Genomic DNA, 15,587 nt, shown 5'->3' with positions numbered 1-15,587 from the left:
CCCCCCAACTTCGAGCTTAATTAGTTCCTAAACGAGCTTCTCAAAATTTACAGCGAACCATAGCAACGCAGAAAGCAACGAGCGCGCGCGGCTATACAACTACATACTACTGGCCGCGTATAAGCACACCATTGTGCTTCTCTCTCGCGCGAGGCGTGCGTGTATTTGATTCGAGGCCCTCCGAGAGAGATGATTACGCCAGATCGTAATAAAGATTAAACCGTTAAAGCTCGTCGCTTCGCGCGCTCTCGACCTGAAGTGCGCGCGCGGGTACCATGCACGCGTGCGTTTTCGGAATAAAGGCAGGGGCGAGCGAGTCTTTTGATTAAGCCCCCCTAAATATTTCTGTCATTAATAACGAGATCGTAAAACCCGGGTATATCGAATTAATTTTACGATGGGCCAACACTCGACTCGTGAAATATTTACGTAATGTACTGCAGTGCCCACGTACACGCTTACACAGAGACTACGAGCATGAGAGAGTGCATAGAAGACGACATAGGTAGACAAAGAAGTAGTAGAAAAAATTCTATCTGTGGAAATGTCAGGAGTAAAAAAATTTTTTCATCTCTTTTGCTAGAAAGAGAGAGAAAGAGAGAGGAAAGTTTTTTTCGCAAAATGGAACACAGCTGCATTACTACTGTGGCGCGCGCGCCCTCACACACACACATACACACACAGAAAATACATCATGCACTGTAAAACATGCGCCACCGTTACTACTCGTGTATATTATATTCACCTACGCTCACCGAACACATGCACATGTAAGAAAGAGGGTAAAAAAGGAAGCATGTTTATACTGCACAACTGTCGCAAGAAGAGAACATTGAGAAAGAATGGCAGTTTTGGCTTGAAATCCTTATACTGAATATACATGTATACATACACGAGTCTCGCATACGTTCTGCGTCTACTTTGAACTGAAAATAATTTTTTCCCTCTCTAACTTGATGAAAACTTGCTCGACTTTCGTATGCCGCGTGTACAGCCCGCTAACTCTCTGCCTCTATCTTTCTCTCTTTCTCTCTAGCTCTTCAGCATATGTATATATTTTAGCCTCAGGTTATGGCAAAAAACTTTGGGTTAGTCTTTCATCGCGTCCAATTCCTTATGCGTATTCTCGCGAGTACTTGTCTCAAAAATTTTTTGGCTCACCGCGCAAATACCATATATTTCATCGCGAGAGAAACGGAAAAAGAGACAAAGATAAAAATCGAATTACGCCTTATATATACGCTCATGCTCTCGCATACGCGTCTGACGAAAACGAAGAGATGCAACAGCTTGAAAAATAAAATCCCATGCGCGCGCGCGCCACTTTTTATTTCTTCGATGGGAAATTCTCTCTCTCCGCAGTGTTGGCCGAGAATATAAAAGCTCCACGATCATTTTTCTGCTGCCAAGCAAAACGTGCATATACTCGGGTATATAGCGCTTGTCTATTATAGTAAATGGTGATTTTAACTGTAAGAAGCTCGTATATTTCCCCGTTTCTATATCCACTACTCGCTCGGAGTATTATAAATGTATACACGGCGCAACGGCTCAGCATAAATACGCAACGTTTCCGCGTGCGCTCGCATAAGTTTACGAAAGTAATTTTTTACTCGTGTTTGAACTTTATATATTCAAAGAAAACGAAAGAGCTCGTATTTATCGATGTCAATTCGATTGTCAAGATGTATATTCGATATCGATGAAAATTTATAGCTAGTTTGATATTTCCAAAGTCCGTCTGTTAATGACGCATTCTTTGTAAAACATCTGTAAACGGATGTGCTGCGGTATTACGTCAAAATCACGTTATATTACGTATGGATTAATCGTAAAATCTTGGTAAGCTTGCGTGAGCGAGAGGTCATTGACAATCGCTGGCACACGCGGGCATCGTGCTTGCAGTTGACGTAAACAATAGACGCGTTTACAATTCTATTATTTCATCAACAGACATTGCAACGTTATTCTGTTACACGACAAAATTACACCGTGGATAAATGAATCAATTGTCAATTTTCAACGTTTTAATTCAATTATTTTCCAATTCTCTGTCAACAGTTGAGCGGGGAAATTACGTACGCGGAGCTGTGCCTGCCGCGGCCGTCGAACCTCACGACGACTACGACGACGGGGACGACGAAGCACCAGACGAATGGCACGTCAACGCCGACGCCAATAATCGGCGATGGCGGCACCAAACTGCTGGGCCTGAGCAGTCTGGCCGGCTTCACGACGACCAAGCCGCCGCCTTATCCCTCCAAGGAGGCGACGATTTACGCGAGCATCGATCACACCGCGACGTCGCAACGAGGAGGCGTCAATTTGAATTCCGTGGCGTCGACGCCTAGCAGCCTACACGGTAGCAGCGTCGGCACACCCTGTCAGGAGCAATTGATGAAGCAGCACCATCCCCGAGAAGTCGTGACCGTGAGGACGCCCCTGATATCGAGCCAAGAGAGCTGCGTATAGGGTAGGGATACCGACGCCCTCAACGTCAACGAATATTACGTTTGATCGCGTCGACAAATTTTCGTGCGTAATTATAATGATTATTATTATAGAGCGCTCGTCATTTGCGCATTGGAGAGAGGTTGTTGTTACATATACGATACGTTTTTGCGATATACATCTCTATTCGAAGCGGCTATCAAGGTATGTACACATTCATGAACTCGTTCGTTTCTCTCGCGCACGCTGTGTAGGTCAAGGAATTGTAATTCACTGTATGGATCTCTCGGGCGCGTGGAATGTTTTTTCATTCGTCGACGACCGTGCGTAATTTGAACTTTACTTTTCTTTAATCGTTGCAGCGAGTTGTACGGTTTGAAAAGCTCGTTACCGTTACGTACAAAAATACGGAAAAGGACACTACTGCGAACACGGGCCGCGTAATTCGAACGTTGAAAAATCAATCAACGTGTACTCTCGAATAAAAGTCAAACAAAAGTCCTCCCCGAAATTCGCGAGCAATTTTCATGACCAATATGATTTCCCGTACGCACACACACACACACACACACACACACACACACACACACACACACATACGATATAACGGTCATTTTGCTCACTTCCATACGTAATAAATGAAAGTCCAATGAAGCAGAAAAATTGTTTCTATCTCCTTTATGTACGTGTGTGTACGGGGGCGCGCGTCCGCGTAACTGCGCGACAATAGAGCGAAAATCGTAAAACAGTTTATACGCGTGAAAAAGTACGGCTGCAGCGGCACACACACGGGGCATGCCTCACGTGTGACAAACGACCCAGCAGCCCATATACATGTGCAGGATTATAAAGCGGCGCAGCAACAACGGTCAAACTTGTTGACACGGCTCATTTGTATTCCCGACAGTTAGCGGGCTAACACAGCGTGCATAGACACATTCGAAAAGGAAACGCGAGCGGCGCGCGCTTGCTCGTCGAGTCGCGCTGACTGAATAATAAAAGAAAATACAGAGCGCGCGAAAAAATAGCGTACGGCGCGCAAGAACACACGTTCGGAATATCAGCGCACTTTTATAATTAGTACACACACATACTTCGTTTAAGAGCTCTTCGGTTGCATTCGGTTTAATTAATATACCCCTTCCACCCTACCCTCTGCACTCATAAGCGAAGCAGAAAAGTGAAAACGAACGAGAATTCATGGATGGGGGTACAAACGGAGCACGGAAAGTAAGAAGGGAGAGAGTGAGCCTTGTAAATAACAATAATGATACCTAACTCGTACGTTGTAAATAAGGAGATCTTTCTCCAGAGAAAGAAATCGCATAGATATACATTGTACAAGAGAATATTCGAGACAATTCGTATTTTACTGTTGAGCGAAGTAATAATTTAGTGAATTGGCTTCCGTTTTTTGAATTGTTAAATAGGACAAATTGACTTGTATAAGAAGGAAATCGGATTTTTGACGAAAATAACGATAATAAGAAAGATACGGCAATTGTGTCTAGTGAATTATAATAATTATTAACGAAATCCCAAGTTCTGCGCGACACATTTCGATCGCTATATTGTAATATAAATCCATTGTACAGCATACATATTTTTCCAAAGTGCGTTAAACGAATTGAATATTGACATATAAAAATGAAGTATATGCATATAATGTTTACGAGTATTGTAGAAAAAAGAAACGAATAACGACGAAGAAAAAGTTTATCATTACAGAAAAAAATAACAAATTTTTTCTGTATGCAGTATGCGAGTGTGCCATTAAACCATATATATATTATACAAACGTTTGGAAAAAATTGCTGAGAGCAGCAGCTTTTTTTCTTAACTCATGTGTGCGAGTGGTTTTTTTTTGTCTGAATGTGTCCTTGTATTTTTTGAGCGGATAGGTTTAGGTGTGCGCTCAATTGCGACTCTATCATGTATTGGAAAAGAAAGAGAACGAAATAACAGAACTTCGATTTCACTCTATACTTTTAATTTTCCGCGAATACTGCGGTGTATACGCTAGAATAGAAGAAATACATTTTTTGTTTCCCGAAACCTTATCAATTTTTTGCTCCTTGTTTATGTATGCGCGCGGGCGTAAACTCATTTCAAAACCTATTTTTCGTGTTTTTATCATACATGCACGTATACGTTTGTGCATATACGTATATGTCCTCATCGTTAACAGTGCGTCGCGCGTTCTCGTAATACGCAAATGTACATTTTAAAGTTCGCGGCGGGCTCGCCGTAGCTTTTTTGGGTATTTCGAGCACGCGCCTCGTTAACGATTCGCAGATTTTGGTACGCGACCGTGAAACTGTGCACGGTGGTGGAGGGACAGAAAGAGAGAGAGAGAGAGAGAAGAGAATATTTTCGGTACGGAATTTCCCGTTGAGTGAACCAATCTCTGGCACCTTTTCGGGGTAGGGAACAAATTTTTTTTCTCGCTCATATGTACTCGCTCGGATTCTATACGCTATATACATTATTTGCTCGCTCGCTCGCCGTTTTACGTAGAGAACTCACTGACCCACTGTTTTTGTATTTATCACACCCTACAGACAGTGAACGAGGAAAAATACGAAATGTCAGCGTCGAATATGGTCGAAGAATATTGTGAAATACGTATAAAAATGGCGAGAAAGAATAACAGGTTTATTTGATTTTTGATTTTTTTCCAGTTCAGGCGTATGTAAGTTATTCTTTTTTTTTTGTGTATACTCGTATGTCTTTTCTTCTTTGTCATACCAACGAGTGAAACTCCTAATAATATGCATTATACACATGAAATTTATGTATAAATATAAATAATATACACGAATGGTTAAGAGAGTTGAAAGAAAAAAAATAAGTTTGTAAATTAGGTGACGAAGAGAAATACATTTTGTCGAGAGTGTGCGATATATTGGCGCGATTATGCAATAATCGCCATGTTTTGGAATTCCTATTGAATAAAGTTAAACAATTATACGATGTATATATCAGTGTCAAGCGAGCGCGTGCCGAAATCGTCATCTTTTTTAATCTATAAATATTGTTGCACTCGCGCATGCCTACTGATTGGAAAATTTTATCAAATCTAACGATGTCTTTATTGAATATTTTCGATGGCTGAACGCACGTTTATCTGTACTACTTGAGCAACTCGGCTCACTGCCGTGAAAGAGCGCGCGTTCCAAATCGAGATCTTCGTTGTACATAAAATGTGTATATTATGTAATGTAACTGGTGCAAAAGTGTGTTGTTTTTTGAAAAAAAATGAAATGTTCCGACAAAACTTGAATAAATGTAACGACAAAAAATCGACGACCATATACCTGTATTTACGATAATAATAGATCTATAAACACTGCATACGTCATCGTATTATTAATGAAAAAAAATAAACGTGTTGATACGGAAAATGAAGCAAAATAACCAACAGAGTTACTCCAAATTCATTCAATGATTCATACCCAATCATCAATACTATAGCGATTCACTGAAACATTTATTTATCATCAAGATTATCATCAGCCGTAACAGCCCATGAACTGCAGCAGCGTGTGTCGGGGCTAGCTAGCCTCGAGCTTATGGAAAGAGGTAGGTTTTAATCGAATTAAAATACTTGGTACTTAGTGCCTCGACATGCGCGCGCGCGCCACCGCCGTAGCCATCCGTCGACTCGGACTTTTAATTGTCCTTAACTGAATTAGCGGAAGACAAAAACACACCGTATATTCATTGTGAAGCGGCGCGCGTGCTCACGGGCCAACAGCAGCTGCAGCAGCAGCTGCTTTCTCGCGAAGAATATAATTTATTTTTACTCGACTCTCGCGTCTTCGAGCTTGCGCTGCAACGGCAGCGACAGCGTCCGAATGAGCGACCTCGCTTCATTATTCATTCGCGAACTATTTTTGTGTTATTACCAAATATTAACCGCGGCTGCTGCTGCTGTGCTGCGGTGGCGCTGGTGCTCAAACTCCGCAGCCACGATATACAATTCATTATGTTTTCATTCGCGGCCGGTACCTGGATTTTGTATGATTATTTTGTGCCGTACTCTCGACGATATGCCACTGATTAATTGGGCTTTTAACAGTATTAAAACTTTTTTTTGGCCATGATAATCTTTTACGCCCGAGATAGAGGTAGCTAGAGAATACAATTATTTGCGCTCTCACAGCTTGCCTCGAAGAAAAGCTGCTTATTTATTCTTCTGAAGTCAATAGGTATTCAACAAAAAAAGTCTTCGACGAGTGGCATACATATATACACAAGGTGAGCCTTTATCTCGTCTAAAAACTTTTTTTCTCTCGCTTTTCTTCACTTGACTCGGGAATTTTTCGTGCAAATTATACTTTTCTCTCCCTATCTTCACGACGTTCAACACTCAGCCCGAGGTTTCTTTTTTTTCGTTGTTGCTGCTGCTGCTGTGCACGCGTGTGCATTAGCAGCGGCACACATAACAGACATTCTATGCATTAACAACGGGATGGGTGTATAGTAGCACTTGAGACGAAATATCCATGCATCTTCTCTATTCACACGCATATACACACTTTGGCGTCTGGTGCTGCTGCTACTGCTTCTTCTGCGAGAGCATAGAAAAATAAGCCGGTCGCGAAACGGAGATCCTCCTTTTCTCCACAAACTGGCTATATGGAAATTTCAGAATCTCTTCTTTTTTCTTCTTTCTCTCGTACTGCTGCCGCTGCCACGCAGCGTCTTCCTTTTTTTTCTTTCCATTTCTAGAGGAAAAGTCGAAGAGCTAGTGCAAGGCATCACTTTTTTCCTGCGCAGCGCGCGCATGGTGCACACACAAGTACGTACACACACAAATACATACACACACAGTGCAAAAGTGCTTTTAGCGTCTCTGAATTCTTCACGAACATTATATAGCACGGAACAATTTTATCCATATATGAGTATGTATGGAAAAAGTGATGTTACTACTGTTGTGCATAGAGGCAGAATAGAAAAAAAAACACGAGTGAGAAGCTGCAGGGAAAATATCTACTGCAGGTAGTGGAGCAGTGGTAGCAACAGTAGCACAAAACGTAGAGAAAGAAAATCATCTTTTGCTGCATGTGTATATGTGTGTGTATTTATGCTTGTGTATACCCGCGCGCGTATGCACAACAGCAGCAGGGGCGGCAGTAGCAACAGCAGCAGCAGCGTACGCGTGCGAGCATGTATTATAAACGGCGAAAGTAACAATAAAGGAGTTTTGAAATTTTCTAAAGAGACTTTCAAAGAATATGTATGTACCTATAATAGAAGATTCCAAATATGTATTATACTAATACACACACACGTACGCAGAGAAGAGCAATCATCTTTTCTACTCTCTGTGCATTAGCCGCGCGTCCTTGTTTTTTTGCATTGCATAAAAAAGCGACTGTTTATGCTACCACGGGGGAGGTTTGGTGAATATATATTATAAGAAAAAAAAATTTGATATGTATTTTATTGCAAAATATAAACCACCGAGCAAGGAACAAAAGGAGTCGATGCGCGGAGTATTATGATTCCTTTTTTTTCTCTCTTGACGTCCTCGTAGAAATATACGATATTGAGAAATGCTCAAGGCCAGAGGCTTTCATTCATCGCAGCGAGCAAATAAAAGTACACGCATCCATGGTTTCTTCCATAGGATTAAAAATAATATTTTTCCATCCTTGGAAACGTATATTTTTATGAGTAAGTATTAATTTTTTACAGGTATAAACAATTTCGGCAGCGTATTTTGTTCACTACTATTTTGCAAAAAAAATTAATAAATCCCTCTAATGCTGGCTTTGGAATATCAACGTATGCTCTTATACACGAGCTCGCGTGTGTAGATGTCTCAAGGAGAGCGAAATATCCATAGCATATGTGCGCCGCGCGTAGTTTGCCATTAGCATAGAGCTCACTCTCGCTCTCCTCGACGACTGGCTGTCATCCAAGAACCTTCTTCAATTTCCCGTAAAATCCGATTTCCATTCGCCGCTGCACAGTCGTCGCACACACACACACACACACACACACACACACACACACACACACACACACACACATACACACACGCACACAATAACATGTATGCATACAGCAGCAGCGAGAGACTTATACATAACCAATCCTTAAGATTCTCTACTTCTCTTTCGTCATATTATACGTAATGCTGCTGCGTGCTCGCATCATCGCACAGTTGGCTGTGCAGCACCAGATGTAGAAATTTTTCATTGCAATAGAAGCAGCAGCATAGCTCTGTCGAGCACGACGACGACGAAGTACGTGTGACGTGAAAGATTTACGAGATTCTCGTCGACTTCGTGCGTATAATATGCGGCTTCTTCTCCCGCGATCTGCTCTGTATTAATAACAAGTATGTATAATTGCTGCCGTGGTTTATAGCTGCTATCTACTATATACGAGGCGTCCAATGAAAGGCCGGATATAGAGTTGATTTTATGGATTAAAAAATTAGTAACGATTCACTGAGCGCACGAGGCGGCAATCTTTCGCCCTTCTGTGTGTGCGCTATAAGCACAAGCGCGAGCTTAGTCTCGTATCGAGTGGATTATCCTGCGAAGGCAGCAAGTTCCTCGTTTCGAGGATTTCCCTCGCGTTGATACACAATCCTTTATAACATTTAGATGAAATTAGTCATTTGCTCCTGTCAGGTTCGAGAAGCCGCAATGAATCCGTGTGCAAGCGATATGTATACCAGCTCAGCCAAAGCTCCACACCATCCTATATAATATACATAGATATAAGATGGAAACGATCGAGTATAGTGCGTCCCTCTAAAGTTAGCAGGAATACCTCCATCAAACTTCGAAGATCGCTCGTTCGCTTTGCTATTTATACTCGCGAGAGATCCACCCCCTCTCTCTCTCTCTCCATTTTCTCCTCCCTTAATGCGAGAGAAACTGGCGCATTTCGAGTCATCGCTCCTCCGAGTGTGTAAGCGAGAGAGACAGGGAGGGAGAAATTAGCTCACTTGCGCGTGTTATATATTATACATGCATCGGGCATGTAAACATCTGCTACTATACTACTGCGCTTTATGCACTTGGCTGCTTCGCGCGCCACCAGGGCGCACTTGCTGTGCTCAGAGTCCTATATACGTTTAAATTTCACGGAAAATATACTCGGCTGATTAATCGCTCGCGAGACCTACTCGGCGTGAGTATATATGCCAAGCCAACTGTACTAGTCCAAAGGCGACAGGTTTATATATCGGTGAGTAACTTCTTCCACACGTCGTCGTCGTCGAGGAGAACGAAATTGTCACACGTCGAGTCCTCCTCCTCCTCTCTTTTTTTCGCCCGGAGGACAGGCAATCTTCGGATTTTTCCTTGTGTACCAATGTGTAAATAGCATATCTGCGAACGACACGTTTAGGAGGGAACTTCCCGTTTTTCCAGAACAGTCGAGTTCACGTGTTTAGGTACATACATACACACTGCGACGATGACGCTCGGTGTGCTGCAGCTTTTTTCTTTGCAATTTTGAATTTTCAATTCTTCAAGAAAAGAGAGCAGGAGATACACTCGCATGTATGAAACATTCGTAATGTATTACGTATATAGTACTTTTTACGATCAGACTAAACGCGCCGCGAGGAGACGAGAGAGAAAAAAACTAGATACACGGAGGATAATATATATCCAGCGGATTTTCAGCAATTCATTCAAAAGAAATCCACCATGATCCCGCGCGCGCGCACCTACACACACACACACATACACATACAGACTATCTTTCTCTCTGTTAGTATATCAAGAGACGGTATAGCACGCCCACGTATATGCTACGTACGCAGCTGCGGCGGTATAGCGGCAGCTGAGTTGGCGCATGCATGTGCGCGCTCGCGGCTTTATAAAAATTGCACTTTCTCAAGGTGCAATGTTAGAGGAGCAGCGCGTGTGGGGGCCGCCGCCACTACTGCTTTGGATGCATTACGCTCTTCAGTCGAGAGCATAATCCTCATTTTCGCGCAAAGCCCTCCCCATAGCTAGCAGCAGCTAGGCTGCGCACACAGGCGCCTTTTTCTTTATTTCACCCAGACTCTCTTCTTTTGAAAAGCTCTTTCTATCGCCGACATCACACACACAGGTATAGTGTGGCGCTCGATATATAGATATATACATTCGTAAGTTCGACTTTTTTCTCAATTTCTTCTATATACGTATATATGCTTTGAGAAAAGAAAATCCGCATACGCTTTACATCCATTAGGCAATAGAGTTAACCAAAAACGGAAGGCCTATGTGTGCGGGATAGGGGATATATTCGTCCATCTCTCTCATTCGTGGCTCGGCTCGCTCGTGCGCTAACCTCGAGACAAGGAGATATTGCCTTCCGTGTCATCGCGTGCGCGTGTGAGCAACGCCTGGCAGGTCTCCTCACTATATATGGGAGCTCCGCTAGCGAACGAGTGAAGTGGCGGAGGAGCTCTGCGCGCACAAGAAAATCGAGAGCGTTACGTAAATTGAATACCAGTGAGAGAAAGAGAGAGAGAGAGAGGAGAAAAGAGGTTAAAAGAGGGTAGAGTCGGAGGCAAGAAAAGAGAGAGAGAGAAAAGTTTTAAGAAAACTTATGAGAAATGCCGATGGAACGTAAGCGTGAATACGAAATGTGAGCTAGCGCTTGGTTTATACATAGATCTAGACGAGAAAAGAGCGAGAGAGAGAGAGAGAGAGAGAGAGAGAGAGCCTCAGACGTTCAGGTCATTTGTTACAGCAAACGCTTAGTATTACTAGGTACCGCGCGGGTGCGCTTGGGCAATACCGGTCACATGTAACCGATATCATCGTTGAGCTCTCTCGTTACATGCCCGGCTTTGCGTCATACATACCCAAACGAAGGGCCTGGGCAAAATCTGCAGCCTGAATAACAAAGACTCTCTCTTCCTCTCCCCCCAAAATCCTGTCTTGCATAAATTTGCTACATGTAGCAACGATCTTAGCTTTAGCACCCAGCTTCAGCCTTGGCTCTGCGGCGAATGAGAGAGTGAGAAGAGAGATATCCGCGATGCGATGCGAGAAATAGACAGAGTGCCGAAGTATAACAGTAACCCCGGTACGGTGTAACAGTAGGTACTAGGTTGTAGTAGTGATGCAAGCTCTATATCTTCCTCTCTGTGTAGTGCGGTGCGTATACAGAGAGCGAAGCTCTGCTGTGCGGTGCAAGCTCATGTATACTGCTATATATACGGCACGCGCAATTAGCAGCAGTAGCTGTCGATTGAACTCTCGGATACCGCCACTGGCTGCTACCACCGCTGCTGCTGCTCAACAATGTGTACAATATATATAATGACACAGGTCGCCGCGCAAGCTCGCTGCCACCGCTGCTACTGCACAAGTTGGCATCGCGCATCGAATAGCTCGCGCGGGAGCTGCTCGCTCTATAATCGTCAAATTAACCGTCTTGCTTTATTATCTCCGTGTAATCAGCTAATCCGCTCTCGCACGGATACGCATAGACAGGTGTACGTATTAAACCGATAGCGCGAGGTAGAGAGTACGAGTATGTGTACGCTAATTTTCGCTGAAACCGCGCGCTTACATCGGCATCACGAGCTTATGTTGTCTAGCTGCTGCTGCTGCAGGTCACACAGCTTGCGCAAGAGGAGAGCTTTCGCGATGATGCACATATTACAATTAGCTGCTTGATAGCAGTATGCAGCTACGTCATCGCGTGTATAAAGAAGCTCTATGTACGCGCCTCGTTATTATCCCATGCGCACACGTACGATCAAGATGCTCGTAGCCGCTGTTTTGTCTAGCCGCGTAACAGCTTCCCCATGTAAATTTCATTTTTCCAGCCGCAGCAGCGGTAGCAGGCTTGGTATATACCTTCGGTGCGGAGCTCGTTCGTTAAATAACAGCGCATATACACCTTGTAGCAGCGTGGCGTCAGTAGTAGTAGCAGCAGCAGCAGCAGCAGCAGCAGTGTAGTGTCCGGGAGCTTTTATCTCGTGGCTGTGGCTTGTGTAGCGCGGCGGCAGTATACAACGGCGAAGCTTTTAGCATTAACGTGCGCGCGCGAGCTTGCAGTAGCGCATAGCACGGCACCGCACCGCACCGCACCGACGACGAGACAGCCTCCCGCCGCGCGTGTCGCGTTATAATGCACGTGTACACACCTCGACTCGCAAGGCAAGAGAGTAGTAGTACTTTCTTATTGTGCGATTAATACATTTACGCGGCAGGGAAAATTAAAGGCGCAAAAAAGAAGAAGGAGGAAGGAAGAACTGCATGCACGCTGTGAAGGAAGGCTGTCGCGAAACGTCGACGCCAGGCTCGAGCTTGCGAGCGATATACACACAGAATAGTTTTCGTATGTATATAATATAATTTCCTAGCTCGCGCAGAAAGATCTCAGAGACAGCGCGCGCGGAGGCTATATATTTTTTTCCGAAACAAAACTATTTTGAATTCCAAAGCCTTTTGGGTAAAGAAGTACGTAGTCAGGCTGCAGAGAGCATCAGAAGCAGCTGAAAGCGAGTGAAAGTCGAGAATTCCAGAAACAGAATTCCTCAACTTAAAATTCCGAAACTATTTCTTCGCGATGAAACTGCGACTCCGGCGCACACAGACATCGTCTCTTCCGTCTGTGCTCCCTTGCTCCCTTATTTTCGAGTGAAAATTAGCGCTCGCGCGGAGGCACGCGCGCGTACACTCCACAATTCCCGAGCACGCACCGCTGCTGCCAGATTTTTGGCTATATGTAGGCAGGAGTCGAATAGTCGAATAGGTGCACACGCGCGGAATACCTACTCGCGATCCGGATCCCGGCCCAGCATTATAGGGCAATGCTGCCGGCACAAGTAAAATAATAGTCAATCAAATAAAGTAGCGGTGTAGTCGATCTGCATATGTAGGTACGTACGTACGCGGTAGGTACGTCTCGACAGTCAGAGACTCGCTTCACCCAGCAATCATCAATCACTTTAATTCCAATCTGCAGTTCAGTCATTCAAGCCTCTCTCTCTCTCTCTCTCTCACGACTGACATCCTTTGAATTCCAACTACAGCACGCGAAGCTCTGACACCTCTTCTAGTCGTATTATGTTCTCTCTCTCGCACCCACACGCATGTGTGAGAGAACACACATTTGCACACAAGAGCATATCTGGAGCAAAGCGGCGTCGGCAGTACTCCGATAGGTATTGTTATTGTCACCTAGGCACGCGCGCGCGCTCCTGCACCAACGGCATATAGTACCAGCAGCAACGACGACGAGAGAAAGCGAATATTCGAGATGCTGCATCGGATATACACCGAAAGCTCCCCTAGCACTGCTGCTGCTGCCGCGCCTAATAGCTCACACGTAGGGTATATACCTATACTGTGGATACGTAAGCGAGCGAGCGACGATCTACTAACTGCAAATTTCCGGGAGAAACGCTATATGCCAAATGCACGTGTTCTCTCTCTGTCTCTTTGTGCCTTTCACGTGTACACGGAAATAGAGCTTATACGCGACTTCGTCTGTGTATGTGTATGAGTCTTGGGGGTGGGTGAGTGTCCGTGAATAGAAGAAAAAGGTAAGGCGAAAGGGGAGTTTTTACGACCGCCGCTACCGTCGTCGTCGTCGTCTCGGTGCTCTCTGCAGCCGTAATAGAAGTAGTAGTCGTGATTCGCAGTCAGCAGGTTGTAGGATCAGAAGAGTAACAGTCGGTTTAATTTAATTGTTTTTACGACCCGTGTTCGACGGCTGCTATAACAATCGCGGCGGGTGCACCGAAGATCGCTAACGACGAACTACGACGAATCGAGTGAAAAATTGTTGTACCTTACGGTTTTAGTACCTTGATGGATTGGCTCTTTACCCGATTGAGCAAAATTATAAAATGAAAAGTAGAAAGACTGATTCATCGTGTGTGCGTCCGTGTGTGCATGCTTCCTTGTATGTATGCGTGTGCGTCAGTGGTAAAAGGAAAACTGTTGATTCGTCGCCGGGATGTAGTCATTAGCAAGTCCAAGCGCGTGTCCGCGCGCGTTTGAGATCTCTCTGCACTGCGCTGCGAGAGGCCGAAGTCTCAAGTTAAATACGGGGGAATCGGAGCTAAGCAAATCGAAGCTCTCCAGCATTCCAAATGAAGTTTGCCTGCGCGCGACTGAGACAGAGAGAGAGCAATTCAGCAGCGGCAGTGGTGGCTTGTGCAGTGTTGCATCGTTACATCCCTATTCGCTGCTCCATTGATTAATTCCTCGACATGACGTCGTCTCGCGCGCGTCCTTCTACTCCTATTCGTACTCGTCCTCGTCGTTTAGTAGCTCGAAAGATTCTCAAACGACAAATTAGCTCGTTGAAAAAGTTTTGCAATATATATCACAGCACTCGTGAGTAAGAGGGAGGGAGTAAAGAGAGAGATAGAGAGAAACGAATGAAATATCCCAACTGTGCTGCACGCGCGGTAATTCAATGAAGTTTAGTCGTTGTGTTGCACCTTGCGTGAAAATGATGAAATATCCTGGCTGGCTGGCTGGCTGGCTGGTGAGCTTGGCCCAGGCTCTAGGCTACGCTCGAGAGGCAGCAACTATACAGAGAGAGAGAATCTCTCTAAATCACGGAAAGCGAATATAACCCATGCGCGAAGCTTGTTTGTTGAGCTATCTTAACCTAAACTATATACAGCCGAAAAGTGAGACAGACGCGAGAGCTCGACATGTATATTTATATTACATATATACAAAACGAGTTGTTGGAACTATGATGCAATATATATAGGTGGAGCTTTCGCAGGCTGCACGTGTGTGTGCTTGTATGTGTGTATGCATGCAGTATAACGAGAGGAACGCATTATTGCCCGAGTTCGAGAAGTATGAACTACGTTTTCCTCCCATCTCTCTCTCTCTCTCTCTCTCTCTCTCTCTCTCTCTCCTTCTTTTTTCTCGTTCAAACGTTCATAATATTTTTAGTGGTAAAAAGTTTTATCATTTGCGCCAACTATACGCTGCTCGTAAAAGTTAATGGAATAGATAGCTTATATGCGAAAAGTATGATAAATATAATGCCCCGCGCACGCGAGTTCGACGAATATAAGCTTTCTTTTTCCAATATGCGGATTTTTCAAGTGCAAAATTTGTACTTTGCAAAGAGTGGAGAGAAGAGGAGAAAGCGTGCGCGGGCGTGCGATCGAGAGAAAA

General features: G+C 44.3%; 1 protein-coding gene across 4 annotated transcripts in view; it reads left to right on the top strand.

Moving 5' to 3' along the window:
- LOC106652212 (nephrin) overlaps positions 1 to 5,848 on the top strand; it is a 163,235-nt gene extending 157,387 nt beyond the window's left edge. For all 4 annotated transcript variants that reach the window (XM_023461019.1, XM_023461018.1, XM_023461016.1 and 1 more), the window contains one exon: positions 2,062 to 5,848. In XM_023461019.1, the coding sequence (XP_023316787.1) occupies positions 2,062 to 2,472 (411 nt within the window). In that variant the 3' untranslated portion in view covers positions 2,473 to 5,848. The remainder of the gene's footprint in view (positions 1 to 2,061) is intronic.
- Positions 5,849 to 15,587: the final 9,739 nt, after the last annotated feature.

Source organism: Trichogramma pretiosum, unplaced genomic scaffold, assembly GCF_000599845.2.
Source record: "Trichogramma pretiosum strain Unisexual culture from Peru unplaced genomic scaffold, Tpre_2.0 scaffold18, whole genome shotgun sequence".
Classification (NCBI taxonomy): Eukaryota; Metazoa; Arthropoda; class Insecta; order Hymenoptera; family Trichogrammatidae; genus Trichogramma; species Trichogramma pretiosum.
The sequence above is the reverse complement of the archived record's forward strand: the minus strand, read 5'-3'. Positions and strand labels throughout refer to the sequence as shown.